The sequence below is a fragment of the Podarcis pityusensis genome (assembly GCF_964106645.2).
Source record: "Podarcis pityusensis genome assembly, chromosome: 1".
Lineage (NCBI taxonomy): Eukaryota > Metazoa > Chordata > Lepidosauria > Squamata > Lacertidae > Podarcis > Podarcis pityusensis.
Genome location: NC_138028.1, coordinates 19955378 through 19983067, shown reverse-complemented (window position 1 = coordinate 19983067; position 27690 = coordinate 19955378). Strand labels below are relative to the sequence as shown.

General features: G+C 44.1%; 1 protein-coding gene and 1 long non-coding RNA gene across 3 annotated transcripts; one reads left to right on the top strand and one right to left on the bottom strand.

Moving 5' to 3' along the window:
- BDKRB2 (bradykinin receptor B2) lies at positions 1–27690 on the top strand. 2 transcript variants are annotated; one of them, XM_080991807.1, is made up of 2 exons: positions 1–124; positions 25251–27690. In XM_080991807.1, exon 2 carries the CDS (start codon positions 25271–25273, stop codon positions 26390–26392), a length of 1122 nt encoding a protein of 373 aa, XP_080847933.1. In that variant the 5' UTR covers positions 1–124; positions 25251–25270; the 3' UTR covers positions 26393–27690. The 2 variants fall into 2 exon arrangements, with proteins under 2 accessions (XP_080847933.1, XP_080847932.1); XM_080991806.1 differs by lacking the exon at positions 1–124 and adding an exon at positions 2244–2366.
- LOC308470561 lies at positions 12760–13927 on the bottom strand. Its single transcript, XR_013982480.1, has 2 exons — positions 13492–13927; positions 12760–13309 (listed from the first exon to the last, which is right to left on the bottom strand). It is a non-coding gene; the product is annotated as an uncharacterized lncRNA (long non-coding RNA).

Sequence of the window (27690 nt, the reverse complement as noted above, 5' to 3'; positions counted from 1 at the left end):
GACAGAGGGAGGAGCTGCTTCAGTACTCTTCGGAAACCACAAGAAAACTCCTCAGAAACATTCACAAAGGCACTCCGCAGCCAGCCCCTGTGCTCCCAGAGCTACCCACGTCTTTGCTAGAAAGGTATGTACTTCTGCTTCTCTCTGACTTCATAACTTTGTTAACGGTGGAATTTCCCCAAAAGTTTTCTTAGCTCCCAGTTGCAGTTACTAATGAACTTTTCTTTTTCTGTGCTACAAAAATTCTGCTTTATTTAGAAACATTGGAAGCTGTCTCATCCCAAGTTAGACCACGGGTCCATGAAGGTTTTAGACAGGGAGCACTCTACATCTCTACCTGGAGATGGCAGGGATCAAACCGGAGACCTTGCGCATGCAAAGCAGATGCTGTACCACTGAGCTACAGCCTTTCCTCAGTGTGTCCCTTTGTTCCCAAAGGGCTTGTTATTTCTACTTACTGCACTGCAGTGACAGCTTTTATCGATGAATGCAATTACTTGTTGGGAGTCAACATGCACACAGATGCACACACAGTCCCTTTGCCTCTGAAACAATGGATGTGCACACACAGCTGATTTTGATAGTATTAAAGTTAGGGTGCCAAGGCAGGACTTACCAGTGGGTTACATAAATGTCCGAGGCATGGGTCACTAAAGTTACAGTTCTAAACGTGATTGTAAAAGGCAGTGAGAACCCCCCCCCCCGCTGAACACAGGGGGACTTACTTCTGAGTAAGCATGCACAGGATTGCTCTGCTAGCTACTAATGGGTCATTGGCTGGTGATGGCAGCCAGTTTCAAGGAGTTGTGGACCCTTCATGTTTGGGATGATGCATGTAGAATGATGATCTTTAACTGCTGGATCAGGACCCATATGGGTTGTGCCTGCCGCATTGCCAGGACCATTTCCTTTTGTTGTGCTTTTGTTTTTTGTTTTTTCAAATGAGAGAGACAAGAGGAGGAAAACAGAGAGATAAAAGTGTAAAAATAATTGAAATGGCTCCCAAGTTGCAGGCTGCAAAGATGGATCCTAGCTTTGAAAAGGCTGCGGAAGACAGTTATGGTTATGAAAAGAAACAACAGTTATCTGGTTCCTAGTTGTAGGAAATGTGACATAGGGAATAGACATGAGCAGAAATACCCTAGCGTGCGTACTTGGGAGTAAGTCTCATTGACCTCACTGGAACTTAGCTCTGAATAAAAATGCAGAAGAACATGTTATGAAACAAAGTGACAACTAGGTAGAGAACTTTATTTCTCTGTATATGCATATATAAATGTCTCTGGGTTGGTGGACTAATATGTTTTATTAATATATTTGCAAGTTGGCAATAGCACTAGTACATGCGTCTGAGCAGGTGAGCAACTAAATTTCATGAATATATTTGCAAGTTTGTAGTAGTAGCAGCAGTACTACTAGTAGTAGAAGTGTCTGGGCAGGTGGGCTAATAAATTTTATGGAGTTTGCAGTTGTAGTAGTATTAACGGCAGGGGCAGTAGCAATAGCACTGGAACTCCAGACCATCACTTCATTTGCCTGCAGCATACGTGTTTCGTGTCGGGCAGCTGTGTGACAAATTACAGTGGTGCTTGCTCCCCAATGCAATCTACAGAAACTAGTCCTACCTGGTCTCAGGACATTAGGTGTCCTGTGAGCTTTCCCCAAGTCCCATTCCTTAACTCATAATTCCCCTTCCCTGAATTGCACTCATCTTGCTTTATTGGCTGAGGGAGCCGGCGTACAGCTTCCAGGTCATGTGGCCAGCATGACTAAGCCGCTTCTGGCGAACCAGAGCAGTGCATGGAAACGCCGTTTACCTTCCCACCGGAGCAGTACCTCTTTATCTACTTGCACTTTGATGTGCTTTTGAACTGCTAGGTTGGCAGGAGCAGGGACAGAGCAATGGGAGCTCACCCTGTCGCGGGGATTCAAACTGCCAACCTTCTGATCGGCAAGTCCTAGGCTCTGTGGTTTAACCCATGCAAAGTAGCATTTACTTAGAAGATGAAGAACCTGTGGCCCTCCAGATGTTGTTGAACTCCAGCTCCCACCAGCATGGTCAATGGTCAGGATGGTAGGCATTGCAGTCCAACAGAGGGCCACAGGTTCTCTACTCCAATTTTTAATTGTTAGAAGGAAAAACAAAATCAAACAAACAAAAATCCCACACTGATATAAAGAAATGGAAAGAGGGGGACACAGGACCCATGAGACAAGATGACGCAACCACCTCAGGCAACAGGGTCCACTGTGGGCAGCAGATCCTGATGTCAATCTCTTCTCTGTTCCTGATGTAGATCTTCCCTACACCCCATGTTCTTTGGTGGGGAGGCATCATTTTGGAGGTCCGCCTGAAATGTTTGGAGGTACTGAAATGTCTTTGGCTGGCCTGATGAGGGTGGGCATAAATACCCCATTAAATCTCTAATGCATGTTCAGCTGCAAAGAACCTATTAAGCTGCAAATAACCTTTTATGTAAGGGGAAAAACTCCTACGTAAAAGCTTCTCTTTCCTGAGGGAATCTGCAGGAAGAAATAGATAGGGTTTGTTTTCCTGGCAGCTTTGTCTGCTTATAGGGAGTATGGGAGATGTGCTCAAGCTTGATTACGAAAAGGATCATAGAACAGCAGAGTTAGTCCAACACCCTGAAAAGCAACAATCACAGCTAAAAAATTCCCTGTTTAAAATCCAACCTCTGCTTAAAAACCTCCAGTGGTGGAGGGTTCACCACCTTCCAAGGTGGTCCATTCTACTGGTCCCAACTGGGAGATTCTGGAATCAGACAGTTGATGAGAAGGACAGTTTCAATTGACCTCAACTCTCACTGGAATATAAGAGGCAGCCTTATACCAGGCCAGAACATTGGTACACCTAACTCAACACTGTCTGCATTGATTGGCTGTTGTTCTCCAGGGCTTGAGAAGGGACTTTCATTGTCCTAGTTGAAGATGCCAGGGCAGTGAAGTTAGAAGATTAGGTGGTATCCATCTAAGTCATTCCATCAATGCAAGCATTTCAACTTGCACAACAGAGCAACATTTGTTCTGTGAGTTCCTCCAACTTTCTATAGCAGAAGGCAGGGAGACGAGTGGGGGAAGTTCCATTGTAGAAGTGGAAACTCTTCCATTGATTGAATGAGTGAGCTGAATACTGCTCTGTGTCTGCAAAACATATGAGATATGGTCCATGCCACTGAGATATGGTCCTTATATTTAGTTATCTCTTCCCAAAGGTTTTATTTTATTAAGCTGCAAAAACCCACTTTTATTCAAATTTCCAAAAGGTATGTTTTAAACACAAAGGTAATTTTTAAACCACATGGAAACTGTGGACAGGGGTAGGGGAAAAATTGTTTCACTTCACACTTAAAAGCAAAACTACTTAATTTGCACTTTCCAAACCAATAAATAAATTGAAACACAGCCGTCTTTCGAAATTTCCACGTCGGTAAATTTTGCAGTGCAGGTCTCCAGCCAAGTAGTGTGTATAAAAATGCATACACTAAAATAAAATGTGCATAAAAATAGTAGGGAAATAAAATGTGCATAAAAATAGTAGGAAAATATTAATATACAAAAGTACATTATATTAGGGGAAATTTCTTTGCAAAAATGTATATAGGGCAAAATTTAATTTTAAAATTTATATCTTGTGAGAAACTTTCATTGAAATGTCAATGAAGAGAGAAAGAGAGAGGATAAAGGGTGGTATATAAATTGAATAAATTGTGTGTGTTCAGTTCTCCTCATTTCTGCATCAGTATGTAATATATATCACAAACGGATGTAAAAATGTGGAGCACTGAATGGTGGAAAAATGAGAAACTGAGAGCAACTGAAATTGACAGATTTGCCCAGTCCTAATGGTGGATGTGTTCTGATTTTGTTAGTTCCCAAAGACTGCTGAGGTACCTGCCATTAGGCCTTGCTTCCACTTCCTGTAGGTGGGCTCACTTGGGCTGTGTTCTTCTTATTTCAGTCCCATTTGTATACTACCCATACAAATGTATCCCAGAGCAGTTCACAATGAGAATTTACAAGTACTACAATGCAATTAAACTACTGCATAAAGCAGGGATCAGCAGACTTTTTCAGCAGGGGGCTGGTCCTCTGTCCTTCAGACCTTGTGGGGGGCAGACTATATTTTGGGGGAAAAAATAAAATGAATGAATTCCTATGCCCCACAAATAACCCAGAGATGCATTTTAAATAAAAGCACACATTCTACTCATGTAAAAACACCAGGCAGGCCCCACAAATAACCCTCATGTAAAAACACGCTGATTCCCAGACTGTCCGTGGACTGGATTTAGAAGGCGATTGGGCCGGATCCGTCCCCGGGCTTCAGTTTGCCTACCCATGGCATAAAGCACAGTTAAAATTAAAGGACTTTCCAAAGTCATCACAAGCCTCAGACCACAGAATGGGCAACTGGGTTACTGCCCGTTAAATATAATTTCCTTTCCCCTCCGATCTTAAACGCCTGCAGCAGGAACACTTGATGCAATCAGCAAAAACATGTTTCATAAACACAGGAGGCAAAAAGTGCTGTTTGGAAACCTCGGGTTGTGCCCTGGAAGCCTCTTCTCCTGATTCCAGATGTGAAGATGTAATGATAAGGAAGAGCACTTCCTATGTTCTCAAGAGCAGGCCTAAGAGCATTCAGTGAAATTAGTGCCAACAAGTCCACTTTAACATCCCAGCAATGCAAGATACAGTGGTACCTTGGGTTAAGAACTTAATTCCTTCTGGAGGTCCGTTCTTAACCTGAAACTGTTCTTAACCTGAAGCACCACTTTAGATAATGGGGCCTCCTGCTGCCGCCGCGCCGCCACAGCACGATTTCTGTTCTCATCCTGAAGCAAAATTATTAATCTGAGGTACTATTTCTGGGTTAGCAGAGTCTGAAACCTGAAACGTCTGTAACCTGAGGTACCACTGTATTGAGACAGGTAGTAGGGATTACGCAAACTCAAGGACATTGTCTCCAGCAAAAGTTGCTCATTCACTTCAGTTGGCTGATCAATGAGCAGGCTGAGTGCTGCTGAGCTGATTTAGCTCCTTGCTGAGATTAATGATATTGGGGTGAGTGATCTTACAATAATGAGAACTTCTACCAGTTGTTTCACTCTGTAAAATAATAATAAAAAATTGGATTTTCTGAACCTGGGGGTCAGGGGGAACCCAGAAGTTGAGCAGGGAAAACATGGGAGCAGAAGGTTTTGTAATAATAATAATAATAATAATAATAATAATAATAATAATAATAAATTTTATTTATACTCTGCCCCCGCCCCCAGCCAGAGCCGGGCTCATGGTGGCTAACACCAATAAAATCACAGTAAAAAACATGATAGGGGTGAAAGAAAAAGAAGAAAAAACCCAATTTAAAATACAGGTTAAAATGCAATTTAAAATGCAGCCTCATTTTAATAGTAGCCCATAAATCAAGACCATAAGGGGAGGGAAACATAAGGGTCAGACTGAGTCCAAACCAAAGGCCAGGCGGAACAACTCTGTCTTGCAGGCCCTGCGGAAAGATGTCAAGTCCCACAGGGCCCTAGTCTCTTGTGACAGAGCGTTCCACCAAGTCGGGGCCAGTACTGAAAAGGCCCTGGCCCTAGTTGAGACCAATCTAACCACCTTGTGACCTTGCAATTGCCTCATGAAAAGTATGTGAATCTTTTCTCTCCCCCCCAGTGGCGTAGCGTGGGTTGTCAGCACCCGGGGCAAGGCAAGTAATTTGCGCCCCCTAGAGTGAGTGAGCCAGGTAAGGGCAGAGAGCTGCGAGTGTGAGCGCCCCCCCCATGTTGCGCCCGGTGCGGCCGGGCCCCCCTGCACCCCCCACGCTACGCCACTGCTCCCCCCCCCAGCTGCTGGCCCCACCGCCGCTCCCCCAAATGGCCAGTTTGGAAGCAGTCAAGTCTCTACAGCATCCAAGAAGCCTCTGCAAAGAAACTTGTTGATGAGACATCTCCATTCCTTTCTCCTCCATGCCAGACAAATGATGTCATGGTGACTTATAGCACTTTCAATCAAATGTTTGCATTCTGGAAGTGAATGCAAATATAATCAATTATGCTTACAAGTGAGCCAGTCTTTCACCCGTCCTAGGTAGCATTCACCAGTGAAAAAGGAAAATCTGCTTTACTTCACTCTTGTGCCCTTAACAGCAGCTTGACATGCAGAAATCATAGAATCATAGAATCATAGAGTTGGAATAGACCACAAGGGCCATCGAGTCCAACCCCCTGCCAAGCAGGAAACACCATCAGAGCACTCCTGACATATGGTTGTCAAGCCTCTGCTTAAAGACCTCCAAAGAAGGAGACTCCACCACACTCCTTGGCAGCCAATTCCACTGTCGAACAGCTCTTACTGTCAGGAAGTTCTTCCTAATGTTTAGGTGGAATCTTCTTTCTTGTAGTTTGGATCCATTGCTCCGTGTCCGCTTCTCTGGAGCAGCAGAAAACAACCTTTCTCCCTCCTCTATGTGACATCCTTTTATATATTTGAACATGGCTATCATATCACCCCTTAACCTCCTCTTCTCCAGGCTAAACATGCCCAGCTCCCTTAGCCGTTCCTCATAAGGCATCGTTTCCAGGCCTTTGACCATTTTGGTTGCCCTCCTCTGGACACGTTCCAGTTTGTCAGTGTCCTTCTTGAACTGTGGTGCCCAGAACTGGACACAGTACTCCAGGTGAGGTCTGACCAGAGCAGAATACAGTGGCACTATTACTTCCCTTGATCTAGATGCTATACTCCTATTGATGCAGCCCAGAATTGCATTGGCTTTTTTAGCTGCCGCGTCACACTGTTGGCTCATGTCAAGTTTGTGGTCAACCAAGACTCCTAGATCCTTTTCACATGTACTGCTCTCAAGCCAGGTGTCACCCATCTTGTATTTGTGCCTCTCATTTTTTTTTTGCCCAAGTGCAATACTTTACATTTCTCCCTGTTAAAGTTCATCTTGTTTGTTTTGGCCCAGTTCTCTAATCTGTCAAGGTCGTTTTGAAGTGTGATCCTGTCCTCTGGGGTGTTAGCCACCCCTCCCAGTTTGCTGTCATCTGCAAATTTGATCAGGATGCCCTTGAGTCCATCATCCAAGTCGTTGATAAAGATGTTGAATAAGACCGGGCCCAAGACAGAACCCTGTGGCACCCCACTAGTCACTCTTCTCCAGGATGAAGAGGAACCATTGATGAGCACCCTTTGGGTTTGGTCAGTCAGCCAGTTACAAATCCACTGAGTGGTAGCATAGTCAAGTCCGCATTTTACCAGCTTCTTTACAAGAATATCATGGGGCACCTTGTCGAATGCCTTGCTGAAATCAAGGTAGGCTACATCCACTGCGTTCCCTTCATCTACCAGGCTTGTAATTCTGTCAAAAAACGAGATTAGGTTAGTCTGACATGACTTATTTTTCAGAAATCCATGCTGACTATTGGTGATCACAGCATTCCTTTCTAGGTGCTCACAGACTGTTTGCTTAATGATCTGCTCCAGAATCTTCCCTGGTATTGATGTCAGACTGACTGGGCGATAATTATTTGGGTCCTCTCTTTTCCCCTTTTTGAAAATAGGGACAACATTTGCCCTCCTCCAGTCTGCCGGGACTTCACCTGTCCTCCAGGAATTCTCAAAGATGACTGCCAGTGGTTCTGAGATCACATCTGCCAGTTCTTTTAATACTCTTGGATGCAGTTCATCTGGCCCTGGAGACTTGAATACATCTAAACTAGCCAAGTATTCTTGTACTATCTCCTTAGTTATTCTGGGCTGTGTTTCCTCTGCTGAATCATTTGCTCCAAATTCTTCAGGTCGGGCATTGTTTTCTTTATCCGAGAAGACTGAGGCAAAGAAGGCATTGAGGAGTTCAGCCCTTTCTGTGTCCCCTGTTTGCATTTCACCATCTTCTCCTCTGAGTGACCCCACTATTTCTTTGTTCTTCCTTTTGCTACGGACATACCCGTCAGCACAGCACAGGAAGCTTTTAAATGCATGAACATAAACATTCTCACTTGGCAATACAGTGGTACCTCGGGTTACATATGCTTCGGGTTACATACGCTTCAGGTTACAGACTCCGCTAACCCAGCAATAGTACCTCGGGTTAAGAACTTTGCTTCAGGATGAGAACAGAAATCGCGTGGCGGCAGCAGGAGGCCCCATTAGCTAAAGCGGTGCTTCAGGTTAAGAACAGTTTCAGGTTAAGTACGGACCTCCAGAACGAATTAAGTACGTAACCAGAGGTACCACTGTATGTGCACATCAAGGAGCTATTAAAGACACGGGAACAATACAAAAAATGGTCAACACCACCCCTTGGCAGATGTGTCCAAATACTTTCCCAAATTCCAACTTTAGGCTCTTTGGGGAGTGTGGACTGCTAATGGGAGGCAATGTAATATTATCTGAGTTATAGAACCCAAACTGTTGTCTTGGCTCTTTAGCAGAGAACATTGGGAGTCTTGCTCAGAAAGTTTGTTTTGGAGTTGAGGTGCTTCCAGGGCTGAAGCCTCTGAGCCATAACCAGGCTTCACACCTGTGCAAACCAATGAACGTAACTTTCTGCTTGAGATTACTAATGGGAGCTGAATACAATAGAGACCCTCTGGTTAATGCTGGCCAGTGGAAGATGTCAAAGGACAGACAACATTCTTTCTCTTAGAGACTCTAACAGGCTGGCGTGTGTGACTTTAGGCAGGAAACAAGAGGCAGATGTTTGTTCTGCTTTTTGCCACAAGCTGAATCTCTCTGGCAGAAGAATGCAAGTTGTAACCGGAAAATTCTGCTTCGTCTACCTGACCACTCCATTCTCCACCTCCTGAAGGAGGGTTTTCTATCTCTGGCTTTTAATTTCATGTGATGACTTATCAAGTAGCACTTATTTGGGAAGGGGCAGCCTGCCGCACAGGGGAAATTGCTCACAAAACTGCACTGAGAAGGGACACGCTCCCTGCCAATTTCAGGCAATAAAGTGGTGTAGGTCATATCCTGCAAAAGAGAAAATGATGAGTTCCCTTTAACCTTGGCATAGCTCATTCCCCCTATGAAGCTGGTGATTAACAGCTTAGCTTGTGATGAGAAGCCTAATATGTGAAGCAGCATCCATAAGTTGCTTCACTCAGTTCTGGCACATCTCAGGTGGGCATCATTGCCATTCTAAGAGAATGATGGAGGTGTTCATGGTGAGTTCCGGCACCTCTTTTTCTAGAAAAATAGCACTGGTTCTAAGTATTAAAAAGCAAAGCCCCAAGTTGCTTTGTTCCATTCTTTTTTACTCAGCTCACTCTTGAAAAGCATGTTTTTTAAAACTTCAGAACATGTCTTTTTATCACGGACTGTTTCTAAAGCATGTTTTACAGTACAAAGTGCTTTACAGTCCTTGTTTCCATTCGGCCTCCTTTACAGGAAAGCCACTCCCGACATACGGGGGGGGGGTTGCGGGCTCACGCCCCATTCACACCCTTGCGGGGCTGGCTGCAGCCCCGCAGGACTTGGGGAATCCCGGGATTCATTAGCATTCATCATTCACCGCGCCAGCCAATTGGCTGGCGGCGGGGGCAAGACTAGTAGGGGGCATTTAAGGTCGGGGGAACCCCATGCTCGCCCCTTTCTTTTCTTTCAGCAGCTGCGGTTTCCCACCCTCCTGCCCTTTAGGTTTTCATTTGGACTTTGCTATGGGCTTCGGCTGGTCGCCGCAAGGGGCCTGGTAGGAGTTTTTCCATTTGGCTAATTGGCTGTATTTTGGAAGCCACTTGGTTTTTTCGCCTACCTCGTAGTAAAACGTCACAACACCTTTGGTTTTGGCGGTTAGGCATTGGCAGGGGTATTATTATGCAAATGAGTTGGGGGGGAGGAACGCCATCACCTCCCCCAAATGTTGAAGGGTAGTTTGTTAAAGGACTCCGGGGGGTGTCGCCTCGTCGGAAACCTATGGAGGCTAGGGCCTAAAGCGCGCTCCCCAGCGGTAACCCCTCGGGGAGCGCCTAGGGATGTGCATCTCGGGGGCTCCCCCTGTTGGTGCTTAACCCTTCCCGGTTATACCGGTTAGTCTGATAGGGCCAATGCCTAAAGCCAATACCTCTCTTACCTGTAATCAATAAAGTTGTGGCCATTTTTCGCCCATTAACCTAAATTCTGGTGTCCTGTGTCTTTATTTATTCCATCTGTGAGAGGGGGCGAGAATCGCCACGCAATGATGCTTTGTATTTACTCCCAATGCAATCAGAGAAGGGGTTTTCCTCAGGAGGAAAGAGGTAACTCTCACTCCTCAACTGCTATAGTCTTGATAATTATCTGCCCCTCCTGTTGATTAAAAACATCTGCAGGGTAACTATAGTAGGCCCTGACATTTGAGAAAAATTGAGACTTAAGGAAAATGGCAGTGGCTTTGCTTAGTGTTACATGCAGTCAGGACACATATGTGTATCTATCCATCTATAAAACTTGGAGCTCATTCCAACTCTCCTGCCACTCCCCCCCCCCATTAAATCCCTAGAACTTTCCCTTCCCATCCAACTAAGTTCACTTTTCAGCTTGCCAGCCTGATTTATTCATGCAAATCCAGGATTGTGATGTGGCACTACAAAACCTCCAATGGGGCATGCGTGATGACAGCCTTACATTTTTATGTATATAGGAAGATACACACACACATATTCATTCATTCATTCATTCATTCTCATTTGTATTAGGGCAGGGGTCAAATCCAGCCCTATCAAGTGAAGCCACCAAGTTACCGTATTTTTCCGTGTATAAGACTAGGTTTTTCCCCTAAAAATAATGTCAAAAATTAGGGGGCGTCTTATACTCTGTGCCACCTCCCCCCATTTTCTTAAATCTGAGTCCCCCAAAATAGGGGGTGTCATAGATGGAAAAATATGGTATATGGCTTCACTAGGCGATGAAACAAATGTATGGAGGGCAAGGTTATAAGGATGACTATGTACTTCCTGAAGTATCAGAGGCAGCCTGCTGGGGAACAACAGCAGGAGAGGGCTGTTGTCTTCCCATCATCTTTGTGGGCTTCCTAGAAGCATCTAGTTGGCCACTGCAGGAAAGATGATGCTAGGCAGGCCTTTGGTCTAATCCAACAAGGCTCTCCTTATTTCCTTATCCTTGGTATCTGCAAAGGGTGAGTGAACTGCCTCTGCCTTTGGACACTCCCCGCTCCTCCAGACATTAGAAATATATTAAATTGGATGACGTGAAGGGAAGCAAAATGGCAGGCAGACAAGTCCTACAAGTCAGAGGGGAAATTGCCCTCTTTGATAAAGATCTCCGGCGCAGACAGACATTTTTCTGGCACGCTGTCAGAAAGGTACGTTATGTGGTCATTTGGATGGCCACATAATTGTATTGTACAAGAAACCCACTGCCTACAGTATTCAATTTATCTTTTGAGCTAGTTGCATGGCAGCTTCATCAGACGATGCCAGTGGCATCTCTGCAGTTTACTGCTTCTTTCCTGACGCAGGCAAAAACTATTCTGCTTGTTAAAAAGAGATCAGGAATTATTTTCATCAGATGAAGCTGACGTTGCTTTCCATTAGGATCAAGACTGTTTTCTTCTTTTAAAAAAACAACCCCAGAAAAGACCCAGAAACATAAACAACCTAGTTTGAGGCATAGGCTCCTTTATTTTTCTTAGAGGTTTCTGAAATCCTTGCTGCAAAATAGTGAATGGTGTTGCGTACTGACCTACAGGCCTTCAATAACCTGATTGTAGGATTGCCTTTATACTGAATAAATCCAGTGGTACATGTAGTCCAATATTTTTTACATCAGGACTGCAGAGCCTCAGCAAGCATGGCCAGTGGTCAGGGATGATGGCAGGTGTTGTCCAACAATACCTGGAAAGCATTGTATTAAGAAAGGGCAGCTTAGGAGGACTATGAATCTCGTCAACCCTTAAGATTATCTAAACCAGGCATAGGCAAACTCAGCCCTCCAGATGTTTTGGGACTACAATTCCCTTCATCTCTGACCACTGGTACTGTTAGCTAGGGATCATGGGAGTTGTAGTCCCAAAACATCTGGAGGGCCAAGTTTGCCTATGCCTGATCTAACTATGATTCAACATCATGAGAATGAGCCTAGTCTTGCCCCAAGCTCATATGCTTTCCCCTACCCTCTCCCGTGACATGGACATGAGGCCAAGTTTGGATGCTTTTGTTTCTCTTTTAGATCAACTGCAGCTTGTTGTATTGTCCAAACATGGACAATGTGGTTAAGCCTTAACTACAACTCATCTTCAAACCACTGTTGAACTCACCAAATATGAAAAAGCACAGGCATTTATACATTTACAAGCATAGGAAAGCCTTGTCCATATAGTTATACTTCCTTCTGCTAGCTTCTACTTTCTTTCTTTTTTAAACATTTTTATTTGGTTTTACAAATATAATTTTATAACAATCCATATACATATCCATATATGGAGATTCTCTGAATCTCGAGACTTCCCCCATCCCCTTCATGGGTCCTATTGCCAACATTTGAAACTGCATATTATTCCTTAATCTATATTTTATATCAATCCATTGTCAGGAGCTTGTCCTACACTCGAGTAGGACCCTGGCAGAGACACATGCCCAACTGGCATGTTCTCTCCCTCCTGGTCAATCGTTCAGGAGCTTCAAAAGCTATCTTCAGCCCGAACATCACAATGACCGATGCCAACAGACACTGGCACACTTAGGGATCTGCAGAGTCTTCACAGCTTGCGTGACAGACCTCAGCAACTCAGCATTTTGGCTAATCTATTTTATTTACATATAAATACACACGGAGCACTGCAACATGGCTCCCACTCTCTCTAGCATCAGACAGCAAAGAGAAAAAGAACAAAGGACAATAGTCCCACTTCACGGAACACAGTAACACAAACATCCTGTCTCCGTCACTTCCCACTTTGTGGAGTCAAAATATACGCCGTCATGTGATAGACAAAAATCCCATGACTGCAATCACGGAGCAGGAATTCTAACATCCATATCATCCATAACATTTGTTACATTACAAATGAGATTAAAATCCTGCTAATGTTTCCATCTGCATGCAATGCTGTCCTAAGTATATTATGAATTTTCCCCATTCTTTTTAAAAGTTTTTGTCCTCTTGGGTCCTGAGCTTTCCAGTCAGCTTTGTCATTTCAGCATAGTCCATCAGCTTAGTTTGCCATTCCTCTCTGGTAGGGACTCTTTCTTCTTTCCATCTCTGGGCTAGTAACATCCGTGGGCTGTTGTCCCATACATAAATAATCTTCTCTTTTCCTTTGGAATGTTGGTACCTGTAATTCCTAATAGAAAAGCTTCTTTTTTAACAAAAGTTATTTTAAACATTTTTTCATTTCATTATATATCATTTCCCAGAAAGCTTTCATTACCTTACACGACAATCATATATGATAAAAAGTATCTTCTCTTTTTTTACATTTCCAGCATGTATTTGTACTAGTTCTATACATTCTTGCTAACTTACTAGGAGTCAAATACCACCGGTACATCATTTTCATATAATTTTCTTTCAGCGTACAACATGCCACAAATTTCAAATCTGTTTTCCATAACCTTTCCCAGTCTGCCATCTGGATATTATGTCCCAAATCCTTTGCCCAGTGTATCATTACAGATTTAACCTGTTCATCTTTCGTATGCCACTCAAAGAGCAAACTGTACATTTTTGACAACAATTTAATGTTATTTTCTAACCACTCTTTAACTAAAGCCGTTCTTGTTATCCATCTTAAAAATATCATTTAATTGGTGAAACTGTAACCACTCTGTTAATAACTCCCTTATCTTGTCATAACTAGCTAGCTTCTACTTTCTTATCTTTACTGCCTTCCCTTGCCCTTAACCCTTAAAGCAATTGCGACTGCACACATGTTGTTTGGTCCTTTTCTCACAGTTATCTTGCAAACACAATCTTCAAATTCCAACCTTCACTTGCTCATTCTTTCTCATGCCCATTTCAACTTTCTTTAATTCTTTAATTCCTTCATAATTTTATTCTTCTACAGTCAAGGCCTGCCACAGCTTTCAACTGCTACATCAGTTCTTATCCACCTAGGACATATGATCCAATTCTGTTTTTCCCCCATTCAGTGAGTCCCAGATGTTTTCCCCACAGTAGCTCTGCTCTGCCTTCCTTATTTTGTCTAAATAATGCTCTTAAGGTTCAGTCAGGGCCGGATTTAGGTTTGATGAGGCCCTAAGCTACTGAAGGTAATGGGGCCCCTATATGTCCAGCTGTCCTTTGTCAACAACAATTTGTTGCTGTTTTTTTTCTGTTTGAATATATGCTATATGGTAATTTATGGACCTAATAGGTATCTAAAGCCATTTGCACATAACAAAATATGTATTTTATCAATGTAATTGTTGAACTGATATACAATTAAGAAGTATATTAATAGTGAAATACAATTAAGAAGAAGTATATTAATAGTGAAATAATTACCAGTGATATTTTAGGGAGCAGGCTAGCAGGCAGGGCCCATTACTTACACCATAGGACCCTACAAAACACTGTTGCTGTATGTAGGTTTTATTTGTTTTTTAACTTATATTTTGGAAATGTACATCCAGCGTTTTTTTTCCTTTAATTTTTTTTTGCCCCCCCCCCAAGAGAGTGGGGCCCTAAGCTATAGCTTGTTTAGCTTATACGTAAATCTAGCACTGGGTTCAATCCAGTAGCATAGTAACATTTTTGTTATCCCGAGGTCTCTGTGTGTCAGGCATGTTTGTTGTGGGTCAATAAAGAGGCATACTAATCAAGTAATAATAGATAAGGCCAGGTTTTTACTGCCAAACTTTATCTGAGTTACTTACTTGATGCTTTCTGTGGCGCCATCTTACCTTAGGGATACCTGCTGTGGATTAAACCCCTGGACCAGCCTGAACTACTATGGGCAAATACACAGCTCCTAGGAATACGTTGCTAAATTTAATGGAATTGGCATGAGAAGATTTGACCTGTTCTCAGACAGGTATTGGGTAATCTGATCGTCACAATGCTTCCAATTCCTTGTTAACCTTTTGTAAGTGAGGCGGGAGGAAGAAGAGTGATACATCTCACACTGTGGTCTTTATAGTTACATCCACATTACTTAGCCCCCAAAGAATGACCATCAATGAGTGAAAACATGCTGATGTCTATCATTCGAAAAGCCCTGTGGCTTCACGTCTGTGCCGGTGGCTGAGAGAAAAGCACAGGCAATGGAGCTGAAAATTTGAAGCACCAAATCATGAGATTGCTCCCAGAAAAATGCACGGAAAGAAAGTCAACAAAATCCATTCCATTCCTATACTGGCCTGATTAGAATGAACAAAATTGCATTGCTATTTTTATTTTATTTTTTTGAGAAGGTGAGGGGGATCTGATTCCACACCATAATAACACTTGTCAGAAAATAAACAACAGGTAGCATTTAACAGGAAGCCACAGTGCAGAGGCAAAGCTATGCGAGGAATCCAGAGCATGCCTGGAGATGTTGAAAAGCAGCCTGGGTAGCTGAGCTGGGAAAGGACTCTGCTCAGTTCCCTGGAGAGCTTCTGCCAGTCAGAGCAAACAGAACTGGGAGAGATGGGTCAGCACAAATCTCCTTTTAAGTTGTAATATTCCAAGCTTGTGATACCACCCTCCCCCACCTTGCTGTGGCAAAGTATCATAGCAAATGTGCCAACATCACCTCATTACTCCCGCTTCATCCAAAGCTCTTGCTCTAAAAAATTTAACCTCCTCCTCCTCCTAGCCTGCTTTTTGCCCTGGAAAGGAGACTGTTGTGGGTGCAAGTAGCAGATTTCTTCTTGGCTTTATAGCAGCTTAGGTGGTATCTTCTTAGGGGAAATGGCAAGAGAGGAAAGGGATTAGATCCATTTTCTCCTGTTTTATGGTCTTATTTCAGAAATGGGGTGATCTTTCGCTGTTACTCCTTTAAAAAATATATCAATGTAACTACTATCAGATATATCCCATAATGTCCAGTTTGGCCTGAACGCTTTGATCAGTTTTTAAATCTTGCTTCCTTTCTGGGGATCCGGGCCAAAAAAAATTGTAGGTGGACAGAAAGAAATCCCATCCACAGTTAGCTGATGCCAGGAAGTGCAGCGTATTGATGGGCTGAGCTGCCGTCGGCACGCAATTGTGCACTGACCTTTGCCTCCCCCACAACAGCTTTCAGAACTGTTGTGATGATAAATGGGACTCCCATATGGCTAGGCATGGCTCCAGGAAACAAAAAACAAACAGAACAGTGAGGCGAAGCCTGTTAATTACATACAGACTGGATCTGTGCTAGCAAGGTCTGTGAAGGCACAATGAAAGGCATGCATGCAGCCTTTAAGGAACTACTAGGATTAAACCTTTATATGTCTGTTGCCTTTGTCCATGGAGTTTTCTTGGCAGGGATACTGGAGTGGCTTGCCGGTTCCTGCTCCAGGTGGATCACGTTTGGTCAAAACTCTCCACTATGACCTGTCCATCTTACGACAAGGTTGGGGACCTTTGGCCCTCCAGATGTTGCTGAACTACAACTCCCATCAGCCCCAGCAAGCATGGCCAATGACCAGGGATGACGGGGCGAGGAGCTGCGCGAGGAGGTGAAACTGGCCTGATTTAAATACTCAAGAGGTGGACCAGAGTGAGACCTACAGGCTCAGTCTGGTCCACCCCCAGAGGCAGAGCCAGTCAGGTAGCCCTCCCGCAATTGGCCAGTTTGGGGGCAGGCTGCAATCCATTTCCCCGGGAAGCGTGAGGATCATTTTAAGTGTCACGCCATCCCACAATGCCGGGTCGGTTAAGCAGACATCTGAACAAGACTTTATCTGTCAGTTTGATTCCATGGGTTTAAGACTCAGTCCCATTCCTAGCCTAAAATTAGCAAAGCAAAACTGGATTTGTACAATGGGGCAGATGGGAGTTGGGAATTCAGCAAGATCTGAAGAGTCATGTGTTAGCTACCTCTGGTCTAAGTGATTCATGTATAACCATACAAATAAATCACAGGCTGTACTTTGGCATTAACTCTCACCCTTGTTTAGGGGCTAGCCATTTTTGTGTACATATTCATCATGACGAAGTAGCCGGTGCATCCTTGAGAAAGCAAGAAAAAACAACTGCTCTGACATCCTTCTACACTTACCAGGTGTCTTCTTTCTAAGTGGGTGAAGTTTCTGCTTCTCATTAAACCCGCAATAGTATTTATTTTCACAAGGAATCGCCATGATGAGATGAGATGAGATGAGAAAGAGCAAAGAGGGCTACTGGATAAGGGTCACAGAGACATTCTTTTCATACAACCCTCTAGTTTTATTGGGATTCTTTGCTAAATATTTATAAGAACATCATAAGAGCCTTGCAGGATGAGGCCAAAAGCCCACTTAGTCCAACATCCTGCTTTTAGAGTGGCCAGCCAAATGCCTCCGAGAAGCCCACAAGCAGAATTTGTCATTCCCAGATGGAGATACTGTGGGTACCGCATAGCTATCTTGGCAAGCAGCCATCTCCTTATCCTCCATGAATCTGTCTAACCCCCTCCTATAGGCATCCATAGGTGCCAACTCCCAGGAGCCCAGCTCATTCCCCACCTCCTAATGGACAGAACGATCAGGGGGCAGAGAAGGCTGAGCAAAGAGTGAGGAAGCAGCCTCCAGCCAGTGGCAGCAACAGTAGGAAAAAGAGGAGTCCGGGCGTGTCTTCAACAGTCAACGGTTCCTCCTGCTGCTGCTGTCACATAAGGGAAAGATGGGAGAAGCATCCACTGGCTGGTGGCAGTGGCAGGAGGAGAAGGAGGCCGAGGGCAAGAGAAGATGAGCTGTTGGCCATTTAAGCTGCATTCCTGCCATGTTCAACTCCACCACCTTGCTATGGTTCTGCCTGTCGCTGTATTCTGGGCCGATGAGGAATTTATCCTTCAGACTAATTGAGCCTGTCTGTGGGTTTTGCCCTCCTCATAGTAATTGTCGCAACTTGGGCAGATTAGGCATTGGGTAGAGCCTTAGTCATGATCAGAGGGGAGTTTGTAGGCCTCTGCCTGTCCCTCCAAGGGAACGGGGTATCCTGTTGAAGGGACCCAGGAGAAGGTCTTCTGTCCAATCGCCCAGGCAGGTGCTAGGGCCACAGGGTCCTGGCGATCCTGGTGAGGTCGCTCCTATTTGTTGTCTGTATGTCATAGGACCTCCTTCCCTCAGAATCAACCCCATTGGAAACATCCAGCAAGCGGGTTGGTTGATTTGGGATACACCCAATGCCTGGGGATAAACCCCTTTCATCTGTAATCAATAAAATAGTGGCCTAATTTGAACCTGGGAGATCAGTGTGTTTTGCTCACTGGAAGGACAGATCGTGAAGCTGAGGCTACAATACTTTGGCCACCTCATGAGAAGAGAAGACTCCCTGGAAAAGACCCTGATGTTGGGAAAGATGGAGGGCACAAGGAGAAGGGGACGACAGAGGATGAGATGGTTGGATAGTGTTCACAAAGCTACAAGCATGAGTTTGACCAAACTGCGAGAGGCAGTGGAAGACAGGAGTGCCTGGCGTGCTCTGGTCCATAGGGTCACAAAGAGTCGGACATGACTAAACGACTAAACAACAACAACAATTTGAACCGTAGAACATTGTCTTGTGTGGTCTTGTCAGGGCGACGGGCCCTCGGCACCTGGGCACGCAAAACTTGTTACTACAAGCAGCCAGTAACTGCCCCTGCCAAACGGTTGAAAGGACCGGCTTTTTATAGACTCACTACCCTTAAATGATGTAATGGCAGGAACACTCCACTTAACATTGTCGGCAGCTTTTTTTGGTTGCCCTGAACAAAACTAACCTCACAACTCAGCTGGAGTTGAGTAAACATACAGGGGTTAGACTGGGAGTCCTTCCCTGTCAGCTTGTTTTGTTTTGCTTTTTTATATTCTAACTGCTTCTTTTGGGGTTGTGTTTGTCAATTTTAATATAAACACATACAGGGAAAAGGCATAATGACACGAGAGAAGACAAGTATCGAATGAGAAAAGCAATATCTGTTTGCTGGTGTGGAAACTGGTTACTCCTTAATTCACTTCAGCCATCCTCATGTTGAAACAACAGATAATAGAAACTGAGAGTTGATTTGTCATCTATGTTAGTAACAAAATGGAGCACATGTGGTTAATCCTATACTTCTGAATTAAAAACTCATTCTTGGGGCACCAATCCTTATATTCCCAAAACCTTGGGTTGTATCCCATGTACATGAATGTTCAATCGGCGCAAGGATTTCTGCTTGTGCAACAAGATGTTGTCCCCTCCTCTTCTCCCCCCACATGTCCCCTAAATCTGTTGCCCCAACTCTCTGGAGCAGATTTAGGGAGGGAGAGAGCATGGGGGAGGGAGAGATCCAGGGGAAGAGGAAGGGGGCAGTGGGGGCAGTCTGCCCTGAGTGTCATCACTGAGAGGGGTGACATTTGGTGTGCTGCCCACCCGTGACTCCCAAGCCTATCCCGAGCCATTGAGGGAAGGGCCAGAGCTGTGCCACTTTGCCAGCATCCTTCCCCCCTTCTTTTTGACAGCTCAGAGGAGGCTTGGGAGTCACGGGGGGCGGCGCATTGTTGCCCCCTGCTCCTGGGCTGCTTCCGGGGGGAAGCCTCCCCCGAGCTGTCAAAAGGAAGAGGGAAGGAGCGTCTCCACCCCCATCCTTCTGCCCGGACACTGAGGTCCAGCGCCGAGGGCCTTCTGGCGGTTCCCTCGCTGCGAGAAGCCAAGTTACAGGGAACCAGGCAGAGGGCCTTCTCGGTAGTGGCACCCACCCTGTGGAACGCCCTCTCATCAGATGTCAAAGAGAAAAACTACCAGACTTTTAGAAGACACCTGAAGGCAGCCCTGTTTAGGGAAGCTTTTAATGTTTAATAGACTATAGTATTTTAATATTCTGTTGAAAGCCGCCCAGAGTGGCTGGGGAAACCCAGCCAGATGGGTGGGGTATAAATAAATAAATTAATAATAATAATAATAATAATAATAATAATAATAATAATAAGGTAATTTTTCCATTCTTTTAACCTTTTTAATCCTAATCCTTAATCTTGATATATTTATAACTTTAAAACCTGTACAGCTAGAAGCCGCTTAACTTCAATCCAACATCACTCTAACATTCATTAATTTTGCAATATTTCTGTAAATAATCTTTAAATTTCTTCCAATCTTCTTCCACCGACTCTTCTCCCTGGTCACGGATTCTGCCAGTCATTTCCGCCAATTCCATGTAGTCCATCATTTTCATCTGCCATTCCTCCAGTGTGGGTAGCTCTTGTGTCTTCCAATACTTTGCGATGAGTATTCTTGCTGCTGTTGTAGCATACATAAAAAAAGTTCTATCCTTTTTTAACACCAATTGGCCGACTATGCCCAGGAGAAAGGCCTCTGGTTTCTTCAAGAAGGTATATTTAAATACCTTTTTTTAATTCATTATATATCATCTCCCAGAAAGCCTTAATCTTTGGGCACGTCCACCAAAGGTGAAAAAATGTACCTTCAGTTTCTTTACATTTCCAACATTTATTATCAGGCAAATGGTAGATTTTTGCAAGCTTGACTGGGGTTATGTACCACCTGTATATCATTTTCATAATATTCTCTCTTAGGGCATTACATGCCGTAAACTTCATACCTGTGGTCCATAACTGTTCCCAGTCAGCGAACATGATGTTATGTCCAACATCTTGTGCCCATTTAATCATAGCAGATTTCACCGTTTCATCCTGAGTATTCCATTTCAGCAGCAAGTTATACATTCTTGACAAATTCTTAGTTTTGGGTTCTAACAGTTGTTTCTAATTTTGATTTTTCCACCTGGAAGCCAATTTTCTTATCCAAATTGTATGCCTCCATTATCTGATAATAATGAAGCCAGTCTCGCACTTTGTTTTTTAGTTTTTCAAAACTCTGCAATTTCAATCTGTCTCCATCTTGTTCCAAAATTTCCCAATATTTTGGCCATTTGACCTCCATATTGAGCTTTTTCAAGGCTTTCGCTTCCATTGGTGACAGCCACCTTGGAGTTTTATTTTCCAATAAATCCTTGTATCTTATCCAAACATTAAACAGTGCTTTCCTGACAATATGGTTTTTAAATGCTTTATGCGCTTTGACCTTGTCATACCACAGATATGCATGCCATCCAAATACGTTGTTAAAACCTTCTAAATCCAAAATGTCAGTGTTTTCAAGAAGCAGCCATTCTTTCAACCAGCAGAAAGCTGCTGATTCATAGTAAAGTTTAAGGTCTGGCAGGGCAAATCCACCTCTATCCTTTGCATCTGTTAGTATTTTAAATTTTATTCTGGGCTTCTTGCCCTGCCAGACAAATCTAGAAATATCTCTCTGCCACATCTTGAAACAGTCCATTTTGTCCACAATTTGCAATGTTTGAAACAAAAACAACATTCTAGGCAATACATTCATTTTTATGGCAGCGATACGACCCAACAGTGAAAGCTTCAAGTTTGACCAAATTTCTAAATCTTTTTTCACTTCAGCCCAACATTTTTCATAGTTATCTTTAAATAAGTTCCCATTTTTTGCAGTCAAGTTAATCCCCAAATATTTAACTTTCTTAACCACTGTTAAACCTGTCTCATTCTGAAACCTCTCTCTCTCTATTGGTGTTAGATTTTTCTCTAAAACCTTAGTTTTTACCTTATTCAATTTAAATCCTGCAACTTGACCAAATTCTTGAATCAATTCTAAAACCCTTTTGGTACTAGATTCTGGCTCCTGTAACGTCAATACTAAATCATCTGCAAATGCTCTCAATTTGTACTGTTTGGCTCCAACCTGTATACCCTTAACCAACTGATCCCTTCTAATCATGTTCAGCAAAACCTCCAGGACCGAAATAAAAAGCAATGGGGAGATTGGGCAACCTTGTCGTGTCCCTTTTTCAATCTTAAATTATTCCGTCACCACATTATTTACAATTAATTTAGCTTTTTGTTCTGAATAAATTGCACTTATACTGTTTTCAAAGCCTTGACCTACCCCCATACCCTGTAGGTTCTTCTTCATAAAACTCCAAGAAATATTGTCAAAGGCTTTCTCCGCGTCCACAAATATCAAAACTGCTTTAGTGTTTATATTCACATCTAGTTTCTCCAAAATGTCAGTTATGTTCCTCATATTATCAGACAAATGTCTACCCAGGAGAAAGCCCGCTTGGTCTTTATGAATCTCTTCCAACAACACTTTTTTCAGTCTCTTAGCCAAAATGTCTGCAAAAATTTTGTAATCCACATTAAGTAATGATATGGGACGATAGTTCTTAAGCTGCGTCTTTTCAGTCTCTGTTTTCGGTACAAGTGTAATATAAGCTTCTTTCCACGACTCCGGTGCCCTTTTCCCCTCCATTATTTCATTACAGACCTCTTTCAAAGGTTGTACTAACCATTCTTTCAAGGATCTGTAATATCTAGAAGTCAGTCCATCCGGTCCTGGAGATTTACCCAATTGCATATTTTGAATGGCACCTTCTATCTCCTGTTCAGTTATTTTGTAGTTCAACATCAATTTATTTTCTTGAGAGATTTTTTGTAATCCATTTGTTTGCAGAAATCTATCTACATCAGTTTCTTTCAATGGCCCTTGTGTGTATAATTGTTTAAAGTACCTCTGGAAACAATTTCTAATCTCAGCTTTTTAAGGCACATGTGACTGCAGCATGGTAGCAAATAGAAACTTGCTTTACTATTTTGACCAGGAGCACTTTTTCGGAGTGAGAGTGCAACCCAAAATCGTGGCACCCAAAATGGCTGCAGTGATCCTTTGTGAAAAAACAGGATGTCCCATTTTTTTCTGGGGCACTTTGCAGGTATGAAATTATTTAGATTGTCAGCTCTGGGCAGCTGTGAAGTGGAGAGACTTCTAAATGCCACAATCGAAGGCGCAAACCAGAAGTCCATTGGAAAGGAATTATGTGGCTTTGGGGCCACCATCAATACGGTCCTGCCCATTTTGTGCTCCAACCTAACTGATGGTGGACACTCAAGAAGAGCATATGGGCAGGATTAAATGGGTGAAGTTGGCCCACTACTAATCTGGACCCCAGTTGTTTGGGGCTTTAAAGCTTAAGGCCAGAACTCTGAATTGCACCCAAAATTGGGCACAAAACTTGGCTGCCTGCTATTCACTTTTCCTGGCAATGCCTCTCTCTTTCCAGCTTCTGGGAAAGGAAGTGCCCTCAAGGCCACTTAACATTCTCCCACCTAAAGCAAGCATCCGGGGGATGTTTCACTCCCCAAAAGAAGGAAGAAGTAGTGACAGCATTGTTAGCTAAATGTCTGTAGCACAGCAGCTTTTGATTCACAGCTATGTGCAAGCGTGCCTTCCTGAAAATGGTGTCTTCCATATGTTTTGTTCTACAAATCCCATCTAGAGACATATCTAGGGTCCCTTGTGCCCTTGGCAAGGAGCTGTATTGCTGCCCTCCCCCTGGGGAAAAAAATCACTTTACCACACATCTTTACCATAATAAATTATAATAATTGTTGTTTAGTCGTTTAGTCGTGTCCGACTCTTCGTGACCCCATGGACCACAGCACGCCAGGCACTCCTGTCTTCCACTGCCTCCCGCAGTTTGGTCAAACTCATGCTGGTAGCTTCGAGAACACTGTCCAACCATCTCGTCCTCTGTCGTCCCCTTCTCCTTGTGCCCTCCATCTTTCCCAACATCAGGGTCTTTTCCAGGGAGTCTTCTCTTCTCATGAGGTGGCCAAAGTATTGGAGCCTCAGCTTCAGGATCTGTCCTTCCAGTGAGCACTCAGGGCTGATTTCCTTCAGAATGGATATGGTTGATCTTCTTGCAGTCCATGGGACTCTCAAGAGTCTCCTCCAGCACCATAATTCAAAAGCATCAATTCTTCGGTGATCAGCCTTCTTTATGGTCCAGCTCTCACATAAAGAAGGCTGATTATTATTATTATTATTATAAATTTTTATTTATACCCCGCCCTTCTCGGTTCAGAAAATCGGGCTCAGGGTGGCTAGCAACAAATTTAAAACACTTAACTGATGCAACAGGAAACAGCATAAAATACAGTATAAAACATGAATAACAATAAATTCAGAATTCAAAAATCAATTTAGGGGGGAAATCCATCCAATAAACATTAGATAATCACCAGGGCTAGCTGGCTAAATTAGTCCTATTTGGGCCAGCGAGGAGACCAGGGGAGAATTAACTGTGGGATCCCAGAGCGTGTAATCTTCATAAAAAGGGGAGGGGAGAGAAGGAAGGGGAATAAAAGATCAGGCTAAGTTCAAATTGAAAGCCACTTCTCCTGTGTTTGATCTCGTTGTGGCAGTGGTGGTGTGTCACCACACATCATACACCCCATTAGTCTCATAAGTGATTTTTGTGCCTTGCCCCCCCCCCAGGCCTGTTTCTCCCACCCCTCAGTTAACCGCTGCTTCCATCAGCCCCAGCCAGCCTGCTTAGGGAAGGCCATTGCAGTACATTTAAAAAGGTTGTCTCAAGGCTTGTTCACAGTGTTCTCTTTTTGATAGATGCCTGTCCCTTTCCGACATTGACTGTTGGCTGGGAGTGTGTCACCTATGCACAACACATCGCCGTGTGGGGACCTAGCCTACAAACCCTGATCAATCTCAAATGTCTCGGCGCTAGCAGTCCCGCAACAAAATGCATCTTTCATCTTAGCAGCAGTTTTTCATCTTTTTAATGAGATGCCCAGCCTGGCTGTAACGCAACGCTTTCCTCAATCTGTTCTGATGGGGTCCCCTAGCCTTCCACAGCAGATTGGGGGTGGTGCAAGGTGTCTGCAGCTGGGGTGTGTGTGTGGAGGACTCCTGTTGCACTGGTGGAAATCCTTGCACTGGCTTCTGCTAGTTGATTATGCACCCCAAAAGCCAGCTTGGTGTAGTGATTAAGAGAGGTAGTCTCGTAATCTGGTGAACCGGGTTCGCTTCCCCGCTCCTCCACATGCAGCTGCTGGGTGATCTTGGGCCAGTCACACTTCTTTGAAGTTTCTCAGCCTCACTCACCTCAGAGTGTTTGTTGTGGGGGAGGAAGGGAAAGGAGAATGCTAGCCGCTTTGAGACTCCTTAGGGTAGTGATAAAGCGGAATATCAAATCCAAACTCTTCTTCTCCTCTTCTTCAAAAATCTGGCCCTTGGTTTTTAATTGCATATTGAGCTTCTGCACATTGCGCCAAAGACTGGTCTAAATTTACCTCCTTGTTTTCCAGCCCCCACGTGGACCACTGTCATGGCCGAAAACAACACAGCTCTTTATGGTGTCACAACTGCCTGGAACTCTGGGGTGAGCCAGTCTGCTTGGCACAACACGACAAACAACTCCTCCTGCGGCTGGCCGCAGGAATGGAACTGGCTGCTCGAAATCCAGCCAGTGTTCCTCTGGTTTCTTGCCACGGTGGGAATTGTGGAGAACATCTTTATCCTCAGTGTCTTTTGCTTCCACAAGAGCCGCTGCACGGTGGCCGAAGTTTACTTGGCAAACTTAGCAGCCGCTGACCTCCTCCTCCTCTGTGGTTTGCCTTTCTGGGCAATCACGATAAGCAATAACTTCCATTGGGTGTTTGGGCTGCCCCTCTGCAAAGCCGTCAATGCCATCGTTTCTATGAACTTGTACTCCAGCATTTACTTCCTGGTGATGGTGAGCATTGATCGCTACCTGGCCTTGGTGAAAACAATGTCTCTGGGACGCCTGCGCCGGCCTTCTTGTGCAAAGTGGAACTGCCTCGCCATTTGGGTCTCTGCGCTGTTCTTGAGCTCTCCTGCTCTCCTCTTTAGATCGTTGAAAGATGATGAAGAAAACAATGTCACCGCCTGCATTCTGAATTATCCATCAGATGTGCAATGGACAGTGATCATAAACACTTTGCTGAACACAGTGGGCTTTGTGATGCCTCTCTGCGTCATAACCTACTGCACAGCGCAAATCATCCATGCTTTACAAAACAGCACATTTCAAAAGATCAGAGCTATCCAGACAGAGAAAAAAGCCACTGCCTTGGTTCTCTTTGTCCTTCTTCTCTTCGTTGTCTGCTGGCTTCCTTTCCAGATCACCACGTTCTTGGATACGTTGTTTCACATTGGGGTTATTCTTGATTGTGGGGCTGAACAAGCCATTGACGTGGCTAGCCAGATCGCCGTCTACTGCAGCTTCAGCAACAGCTGCCTTAACCCAATTCTGTTTGTCCTGGTAGGCAAACACTTCCAAAGGAAATCCAAGGAGGTCTACTGTGGAATGCTCCAGAGAAGACCGAGCGCAGCACCATCCATCCAGATAGTGACAACCCTGGAAACTCTCCGAACATCCTTTTCAGTCGAAAACCACCGGAAAAAGTCTGCTGTTAATTTGCGATAGCGCCACTTGCTTGTTACCATAAGGAAAAAACATACATAAAGTGATGAATGTAGCAGGCTTAAGCAGAGGGTTTGATATGGTGCCCACATTTTGAACCAGGTGGATTAATTCATTGCTGAGGAAACTTTGGAGAAAACAGGTATCAGCTGTAAAGTTTGCATTGACCACCTTCTCCAGCCAACGAATGAATGCTATTTTTATTTCTAGGACTGAATTCTGTATACATATACATTTGCACTTCCAGGAGCGATCTATCTTGGGCCTACTTCTATCATTTGAACTTGTGCAATTGCTCAAGCTAAGGGAGTGATTTCGGTGTGTCATTGATCAAAGTCTTGGTCCTTGGTGCTATCCTGCTTCTCTTGGTACCTACACTATTCAGATCTGCAACACAGAGACCTCATTCAGATGAGATATTTGTTCAGGGAAAAATATGCATGGCTATTATTGGAATGAGATTCTAGGGCTCATCCAAAGAACAGCACCCCATTGCTCCTGGCTGGGAAAGTTATACACAGCAAAAAGCCCTGGAAGTGTGTCTTGGTGCAAAGTTAGGACATTCTGTCCTGATGCACCCCATGCTTTTGTCCTGGGACATTTGCACATTTGTGCCATGGACACGGCAGCCATTGACTGCTGCAGGAGTGGGGGGACCTGTAGCACTTATTATATTGTTGGATTCAAAATCCCCTTAGTCCCAGCTAGCATAGGCAATGGTCAGTGGTTTCTCCTCCATAAGTTCCTTGTAATATGGGGGAAAGGGATATAGAGTAGGGGATAAGAGAGTCAACTGATTAAAATATTGCACCCACTGACAACGTGGAATTAGGCAAGCCACAATTCTCTTCGTCGTAGTCCTGTCCCCCATTCACCGCATCTAAAATATGAGGATAATAAGCTGCCCTGTCTTACAGGGTTGATCTGAGAGAATGTATGGGAAATGCTTTGCCGTTTCTGAAGTGCTATGTATATGGCAATTGTCACATGCCACCCCAGTCTCTGTGAGAAATCCCACAGGTTCCAGGCGAGGGATTAGCCAAGGTTGAGTTTCCTTGTAATGAGGGATGGCGGACATTGTGGTGTATTTAGGATATATGATTTATTTGCACACATGTATAACCTGAGCCTAAGGTGGAGGGGCTCACAGCATTAACTCCCCAAAAGGTTTTGCTTCTCCCATAGTCAAAGCCTAGGAATTAAACACAAATCAAGCATGGCTCTGGCTCAGCTTCTCAGCCTGCAGCCTGCTCTCTGCTCAGCTCAGTCACTACTCTGGCTCTTCAAAACAAAACAAAACA